The sequence below is a fragment of the Polyodon spathula genome, chromosome 18, assembly GCF_017654505.1.
Source record: "Polyodon spathula isolate WHYD16114869_AA chromosome 18, ASM1765450v1, whole genome shotgun sequence".
Taxonomy (NCBI): Eukaryota; Metazoa; Chordata; class Actinopteri; order Acipenseriformes; family Polyodontidae; genus Polyodon; species Polyodon spathula.
Genome location: NC_054551.1, coordinates 30,035,682 through 30,044,154, shown reverse-complemented (window position 1 = coordinate 30,044,154; position 8,473 = coordinate 30,035,682). Strand labels below are relative to the sequence as shown.

General features: G+C 39.8%; 1 protein-coding gene across 2 annotated transcripts; it reads right to left on the bottom strand.

Moving 5' to 3' along the window:
* Positions 1 to 28: 28 nt before the first annotated feature.
* LOC121330969 (MOB kinase activator 3C-like) lies at positions 29 to 7,907 on the bottom strand. 2 transcript variants are annotated; one of them, XM_041278001.1, is made up of 4 exons: positions 7,613 to 7,907; positions 3,475 to 4,049; positions 2,284 to 2,486; positions 29 to 187 (listed from the first exon to the last, which is right to left on the bottom strand). In XM_041278001.1, exons 2-4 carry the CDS (start codon positions 3,890 to 3,892, stop codon positions 158 to 160), a joined length of 651 nt encoding a protein of 216 aa, XP_041133935.1. In that variant the 5' UTR covers positions 3,893 to 4,049; positions 7,613 to 7,907; the 3' UTR covers positions 29 to 157. The 2 variants fall into 2 exon arrangements, with proteins under 2 accessions (XP_041133935.1, XP_041133933.1); XM_041277999.1 differs by having other exon boundaries at positions 30 to 187; positions 3,475 to 3,945; positions 7,613 to 7,896.
* Positions 7,908 to 8,473: the final 566 nt, after the last annotated feature.

Sequence of the window (8,473 nt, the reverse complement as noted above, 5' to 3'; positions counted from 1 at the left end):
TATATATATATATATATATATATATAATATATATATATATATATAATATAGTATCGCATGTGTGACAATATAAAGTAAAGACAGATATTATTTCTGTAAAGACTGGCAGTTGGGTAGCTTTAGCCTAACAAGCTCCATCCAGGCCCTGTGGTCTCAATCAGGTGCAGATCTTTTCAGTCATTGCTTTCTGCAAGGCATAAAGAAACATCTTGTTAGTTTTAAATCATTATTGTCCATTTTGTTATGTTGTTTAGTATCACATATCTGTTTCTCTTGTAATATGAACATGTTCTTCGTATTTCAAACCATACGTTGGATGGCACTTATTTTGCATCAGTAACTCTGGTCTATCGAGCAATCCAGTTTGTACCAAGCAAGCAAGTATCCCCCCCATGCAATGTTGTGAAGCTGGCAGATAGAACAGCCTCATCAAAAAACAGCACACAGTCAGGCTTCAAGCTAGTAAACTGAGCTGTTCTAAAGTGCCATGTTCTGGAAGGTGGAACAGTCCCAAGTAAAATAGCTTGTTTTGTTATTAAAGGAGTCCTTACGAAGCTCTAAATGATCTTTAAAGGATGAACTTCATTGTGACAGTATTATTTATTGTGCAATTGAATTGTCAGCATATTGGATTTTTTCCATTCTCCAAAACACAAGCAGAATTGTTTAATAATCTGTTTAATAACGTGGTAGGCACCCCTCAGTTTATGAGTCCAAGTCCTTTTATTCTATAAAAGATTTGAATGCAGATCGATGATGACGTTCACATGAGAGGAGCACAATAGCACCCCCTTATGTTCCTATTGGGAAACAGGCTTTCACCATGGAGAGGTCTGAATGAGCTGGATAGATTTTAATCATTACTAAATCTAGACCTGGCTTCTCGTTTCCACTGCTGTAATTCTGTAAAGTCATTAAAACAAGGGTACAATGTCACTGTGTCTCTTTAGTCCAATGTGTTAAGATACACTTTTCCATCAGAAAGCTGCTCGAACACCTCTTATCTGTGGCCGTTATAAGGAAGGGAGCAGTAACTGAATTCCGTTTTTAATGAACAGAACTGAACTATAAGACAATTACCGTAGTGAGAAAAACAAATAAAGGCCTGATTTAATAAAAGCTGCTTCCACAATAACACAGCCTTTTACACACACAAGCACACACAAACAATGTAACTGCTGAGGGCTGTAGAGTTAACAGGTAGTGAGCTGCATACTGCAGATCTAGGTAATGACAGCTTTCCCAGATTTAGTTCACAATGTGAATAAGAGCTGAGAGAGCTAAACTAGCAGAGTTCTTATGGCACAGGCTGACAGGTGATACTGATGCTTTTTCCACAGTGAAAGCCCTGAACTGATTTGTGTGTAAATGTCACAGTGCCAAGTAAAGAAAGCAACCTCTCCCTAACCTGGCATTTCATTCTCCAGCTTTACTGCCTAACATCTTAATTCTGCGTAGCTGTATCCAAGCTGTGAGGCCTCTAACATTGGCTCACGTGTTTGCCGTTACTTAGCCAAGATCCTAACAGATGAGCAAATCATCTCATGGATAATGTAATCATGGATAATGTAATGATGTGTGTTATCACTGTACATTTTTAGAAACAAAGCATGTTATTAAAATGTGTTGTACTGATCATGACTTTTAAAAAGACTATCGGTATAACAAATTACTAGAATTGTTTTATCAGTCCCCTACAGATACTAAAAACGAATACAAAGTACAAAAATAATCCTAGAAAAGACGTTTTTAGAAAGGGGGCTTGGAGGCACTTGTTCAGATTCATCAGTATGTGGAGCAGGAACGAAGATTTTTGAATAATTCGCTAACAAACCTTTTCTATTTTCTCTTTTTTGGAATGGGTCTGGAGAGTTCAGAACATTGACGCCTCTCTCTGATACATAAAGGAATCCAGCCTTTTTAATCTTCTTGAAATTTGAATGCTCTTCCTGAATTCTTCACATGTCAGGACCTCATTACAGAGTGGAAATCAAAGCACCTTCACTGAACTGTCTGCTGAGCTGATCTTCCTCCCTGCTTATTTTATCTCGGTGACCTTGATAGGAGAGGGATAATGACTGGCTACACCCAGGCACAGTGCCTGCAGGATTACATGAGCTTCTCCACAAACCGTGCAAACCGTGTGGCATAACTTGGGACCTAAGCCATACTTTAACAAAGGCTTGTACCTCTACAAAAATACTGTATGATGCAAATTTTACACTCGAGAGAGAAAGAGCAGTTGCCGTAGCTCAAGGTTTGATCCCTGTCAGAGCAGCTCACCAGGGGCTGCAGCTCTGAGTGCTCGATGAGGCTGAACTCTGTGATGAAGTAGTAGTAGTGCTTGTAGCAGGTGTTGACGTGCGCCTCCGCCCCCATGCTGCAGATGCTGTCAAAGTGGTGAATGTAGACGTGGACGAAGACTCGGAAAAGCCTGCTCAGAATCTTCTTGCACACTTGCTGGAAATTCTTGGGGAATGGAACCCCTGAGAAAGCAAAGACATCCGTCAGTGAGTTTAATCTATCCCCGGCCACCAAGTCACACCGCTTTTCAAGTTGAGATTCACTATTGTAACTCCTGTATTGCACTGTCATTTGGAATTTACTGTAGCTCTCCCAATCAGCCCCCAGCTCTCACTGTGATACAGCTCTGGGGGCAGATGGGAAATAAACGTGGCTGATTGGCAATAAAACTGACAGCTATTCCTAATTGTTTGAGTCTGTTAAAATGCCAGCAGTCTGCCCTCTCCTCTGGTCTCTCCTCCTGTAAAGGGGACATAGATGACAGACAGCTCCAGTATTAGGTCATTAACATGTCATTTCTTCTCACCCAAACGATTTGTCTCAAACTGAAGCGCAGTGATGTAATTAACCCCTCTGCGACCCCCGTGCGGGTAATCCTGAATAAATGAGGAGATTCTGTCACCCAGGGATTCACAGCTAGGGTTCACACACATGAGCTGAGGCTGAGTGCTGTTCAGTCAGTTTGCTTATTTGTGTTTGCAATAACATTTGCAACAGCTGTGCATAGAACAGCACACAAGCAGTTTGTGCTTTGCAGTGTTTTGGGAACCTCTGATGTACCTACGCACTAACCAGCAAGCCAGTCACTGAGGCCCTTCACCATTCAGAGTGTCTCCCTATCTGGGCTTACAGTACTGTACCTGTAACACAGGAAAGTGGAAGGTTTTGAACAGTACATGATATCTCCATGTTTTACCAAATATTCATGGCAACAGATCTAAATACTGCCACTGTCCACATCACTAAAATGTGGACCAAGGTACAAATATTTAAAATGACACAGCCACAGTTTTATAGATCTACCCCCATTTAGACAATTTGAAAAGCAGATTTGTCCTGTTAGTGTTGAAAATCTGTTGAAAAGCCTGAACTGTCTCACATTGCCTGAGTGTACGTGGAGTCCTATGGTAACCCTATGTATATGGGAGATTAAATGGTTGCGCAACCCACCTACTGTTGTGGGGAAGATGTCCTCATTGTTGATGAGCGTCTCGATCCAGTTCATCAGTAGGCTCATGTACTTGAGTGCGGGTAGCTTGGTGGGCTTCTTGTACAGGTTATTGTCTTTCCAGCGGTACTCGTAACGCTGGCCCCCGGACATGACGGGGCAGGAGCGCTCCGTGCAGAACTCGCTCACCGTGCCGTAGATGAGGTTGATGCGATTGAAGAAGTCCACCACGTGCACAGCAATCCAATCATTGATGTTCTCTCCCTGAGGAAGCTGCACCACACTCCGCAGGTCCAAGCCAGACTTCAGAGATGCCTGCGCCTTTTTATACAGCTCGAAACGCTGGGTCCCGGGTTCAAAACGCTTCCGAGGCCGGAAAGTCTTGTCCTTGCTGAACACCTGGCCCAGGCACAGATCCATTTTTTGGGGGGTGGTTGGGGGTAGGAGGGAAAACCAGTGCGTTCTCCCAATGACTGCAAAGAAAATGCACAATATCTTAGTAGAATATCCAACTGTTTCCTCTTGGATAGTAAAGCGATTTATTTTTCTTGCAAAACCCAGAATGGATTGAATTTTTCTGTGGGGGGGAAATAAAAGAAAATTCTGTAGAGATTATGTAATTATGATTTTATATGGCATTCTTTCAAAAAAACAACATTAAGATAACAACATTAAGACTGTATAGTGGGACAAGATAACAAACAGCCTTTCTGTAAAAGACAGCAACACCATAAGCTTCTAATACACATCAGCAAATCCAGTTCAACTGCCTACAAAAAAAATAAGATTTAAAAGTTATAAATGAATGCAAGAAAAGGTTAGTCATGCCTTAGTTTCAACATTTATTGAATAATATGACTAATACTATTATTGCTGTGCTTGTGTTATAGGCTGTAGATGGCACCATGAAGTGCTTGATGGTGTTTCATTCAACAATTGTCAGGTTAGCTGGAGATCAGCATTCAACATATGTAAGTAAAGATTACTTCCACTTCCTGTGATTCAGATCCCTACTTCCTCCAGGTGTGTGGACAGAAAAAGCACAGGAAACCAGGATATGGGTCATGATTATTTACAGTATATAGCAGGGTGCATGGAATATCTCACTGCATCCTCCCCTATACTTCAGTGAGGGATTACTGACCAGGCCCAACTTGCTTAGCTTCTAAGAGAGGGCAGGATAAGGCTACAGACTCTATCCTCAGTGTAATTATTAAATTGTATCTGATGTGAATGTAGCACAGTACTGCAATTCAGGGTAAACTTTTGGAAGAATAAAGTAAAATTGAAGGGAAATTGTATTTGAGTAGCAAGAAATACTGGGATGTGCGCCTAAGTCAAGTTCTTCAACAGGTTCCATTATACCATATGGATTATTATTATTATTATAATAAAGCAAAATACAGTCAAGCAGTGCAGAAACTACCAGTAGGTTTGGATACTGGCAAATAGTTCATTATGCAGTGATTTTTGCAACCCAACATACTGTCTGCCTAGCTGCTGACACGAGCAAACACCGTGTTGAGCAGTAAGACAGTGTTCAATAGAATGACACAGATTCTCAAATCATCTCAATCTGTACATCGGTGTTTACAATCTCATTTAAATATTTTTTACAATAATATAGCTATGATATTTCATCAACAGAGCCCCTCGCACAGAGCCTTGCACTTGAGGTGCGAGTCACGAGCTGAATGCCAGCCTCCTCTGATCCCCTGTAAAAAATTGCACTGCATTGTGGGAGGCTAGGTCAAGGACAAAAACCACACAACAGCACGAAACAACACATCCGCTGCATTAAGCTGTGTGATAGCTTGGATTACACAGTCACTGAAGCAGGCGCTGCAGGAAAGTCCAATGTTAGAAACAAGAGGAACAGAGTCCCTTCTGTTTTGAGGGTGATACTGTAGCTAAGCTTATCACAGTGTCTAGTTCAGGAAGAGCATAGAAAGTATGATAGCTAGGCTTATAGATAAGCTTATCACAATGCCCATTGTATTTCATGTAAAATTATTAAATGTGGCAATCACTAAGGGTTGTCAATCAATTAAATAAAAATAAAAATTGCGATTAATCTTGAGATTTAAAAAAATTAATCCTGGTTTTAATTGCATATTTAATTGATATAATTACCGCATCCAACTCATTTAAGTTTGTTTTTATTACTGATGCTATTTATTATTATTATTATTATTATTATTATTATTATTATTATTATTATTATTGTCCTTTTATAGTTTAAAAAAGTACTTGAAAACTGACAGGTTTCATTTGTTGTTGTATTGTTTTCTGTAGCAGAAAAAAACTACTAGAAAGTGTATGTTGACAAGTGAAAGCATGTTTAGCAGCACACAGGTGGTACAGCAGACTAGAAATTACTTCTGTAATACTAGAACTCACTTTGACAGTTGATACAAGTAACCCTCTTTTTATTCAATGTACTGTCAGAAAATTTTAAACAAATAAATGGCCCGTTCACAAGCCCTTCAGTTTGTGCTTCACATCATAATGCGGTTCCGTGACTTGTTTTATATTTAAACAATGACAACATGTACTCAGTACTGGCGATCACTAAATACAGCAGAGAACAGAAACCCATGGATGGATGTAAGACTGTTATTGCCACGCAGATTTGTCCATTCCAGATTTTAATACAAGCCTGATTAACCACAGTGTATAGGCAACAAGCCCAGGTGTGTCTTATTAAACTCATAGTAAAATCAGGAATGGAGCAAACTGCTATGTATTGGGAGTCTTCTCTCCATCCCTGAAAAACTGTGTACTGTACTGGAGATCTGAGAGACAGCATTTCTAATAAAGTGTTTAGACGGCTCTCTGCAAAAGTGGAGCCTCACAGCCTGCATCAAGCACACCGTGTTTTGTAGAGATTGCTAACTGTACAGCTTCATTACAGGGTTTAGAGAGACCAGTCTGCAGTATCGGAAACTCATTATTCTCTTTAATGGTACTCTGAAACAGCTATTCTAAGAAAGTATGCAAGGAAGAAAGAACACAGTTACATTGCCCAGAGATAATGAAAGGGGGTGAACTCTTCATTTATACATGTTAGAGTACAAGACATGTCTTGCAAGTTGAATTCAATGGTGTGCGTGTACTGTAACTGTGTTAACTCTATGCAACCACTTGCTTAGGTTTGTCTTTGTGAACTGGTCAGATCCAAGCTTCATGGGTTATACCATCTAGATACCAGGCTAACTAACTACTTGAACAAAAACATATTTTTCAAACACCTCTAAAGGCTGAATATCTGAGTTAGTTGTAAAAGTCCACGTTTGAAAAGTGCTGTAGAGACACGTTAAGAACATACTGAAGCTGCAATCAGACAAGAGTGATAATGAAGGTTTCACGGATGACAGAAAGTTGAAACGTGCGTCTACTTGCCTCTTAACTTTTACATCAGTGTTTGCCTTTTACTTTTACATTAGTGTTTCTAGTAACAGAGAAACTTTCAAACACTATATTTGAGTCATTTTCATAAGAGACAGCAAAGATCAACTGGAGGGAAATGGCAAAGACAAACTTCAAAACACAGACCGCTCTTAAAAGACAAACGGACTGCTAGATATTTGAAGTGTACTGTACAGTACATGCAAATCAGCTGGCAGCCTGGCCTTTTAAACCAGAAGAAACTAACTGAGCAGCTTTTTGTTTTTTTTTTCCTCTGATAATGCACACTAGTCGATTGTATAGCAACAAAACTAGGGACAGTGTTGCTGTCGCTTGGTCCTGCACAATCCAGCCATACCAGACATGGTCAGAGCTGAAAGGGTTACATAGTTCAGGAGTTTGTAAAGAGCAGCTAGTACTGCTGTCTTCATGGTGTACAAACACTTTAATGAAGCCAGGAATTTCCCTTTTAAACAATTGGCAACAAAGAAAAACGCATCATCTGACCTAATGACTCACTCATAAAGATCAAGTGGATTAGAAAGACATGGTGTACAGTACCACTGTGAGATAATGCGAGTCAGAACACGATGAAGTTATCTAACTGGCTCTAAAAAGACTCATGGACGCCCCCTGAAAGACAGGCTGTGTGAAACGTAAAATGTACCTCTTAATAAACAAAACAACAAAAACAGTAAATAAAAAAAAAAAAAAAACTTCCAGTTGACTTACCTGGCCAGTTTCCTGAGAATTACAGACAGACAGGAATGTGCGGTGTGGAGCCCAAACGTATGTGTTGAGAAAAGGCTGAGAAAACTCGCTCGTCCCTCCCTCCTCTTCTTCTAATTATTCTTCTGAGGAACAAAGTCACAGTGCTGTGTACTTCAGCTGTGGAAACTCCCCTCAAGACCAGCACTCAGGGTCTCTTGAGAGTTCTGCAAAAACTCCACTCAGCCTGGGAGAGTTTGAGAATTCACATACTGAAGAAAAAAAAAAAAAAAAATTGTTTGGCCTTTTTTTCCTGTCAGTGATGTCACATCCTGATTTTGTCAGCAGCCCCAGCTGTCCGGGTGTGTACAGTATGAGAGGCCCAACTTTGAAAACCTTGTGACAATGGGGAAATTGAAACGCATTTTCGTTCTCTACAGAACATTTTACAGTAAATGTATTTTTCTATGTTACTCCAAAAAAAGGTATCAGCTTCATCATCCTATTTTCTTTTCCCTCTGTGGATGGAATACAGCTAACAAAGTAATTGTCCTCATCATACAAAATACAGAGAAATATCTCTTGCAGTCTGAAATGAGAACCAAATTTGAGTGCTGGGGCGGGGAGAAAGAAGTACAGAAATGTCTGCAAAATAAAGTATTATAACCTATCAACTTAGCCGAAATACACAAGAGTGCTTGAAATGTACGTTGTTATGCTCATTTTATTATGAAACAACTTGCATAACTGATACAGGTTACACTGTAACATATAACACTTTGGACTAAATTGCCAACTCAGATATTCAGCTTTTAGAGATGGGCGAAAAGGACATTTTTTAATGTTATAGTTTGTAATAAAATAAAAATAATAAAAATATGAGGT

Excerpts from the sequence above, each read along its gene's own strand:
- LOC121330969 (XM_041278001.1), bottom strand. The coding sequence starts at position 3,892 with ATGGATCTGTGCCTGGGCCAGGTGTTCAGCAAGGACAAGACTTTCCGG. Across the intron at positions 2,487-3,474 it reads CATCTTCCCCACAACAGTAG|GGGTTCCATTCCCCAAGAAT; the intron begins GTGGGTTGCGCA and ends TTGCTTTCTCAG. Across the intron at positions 188-2,283 it reads ACTCAGAGCTGCAGCCCCTG|AAAGCAATGACTGAAAAGAT; the intron begins GTGAGCTGCTCT and ends TATGCCTTGCAG.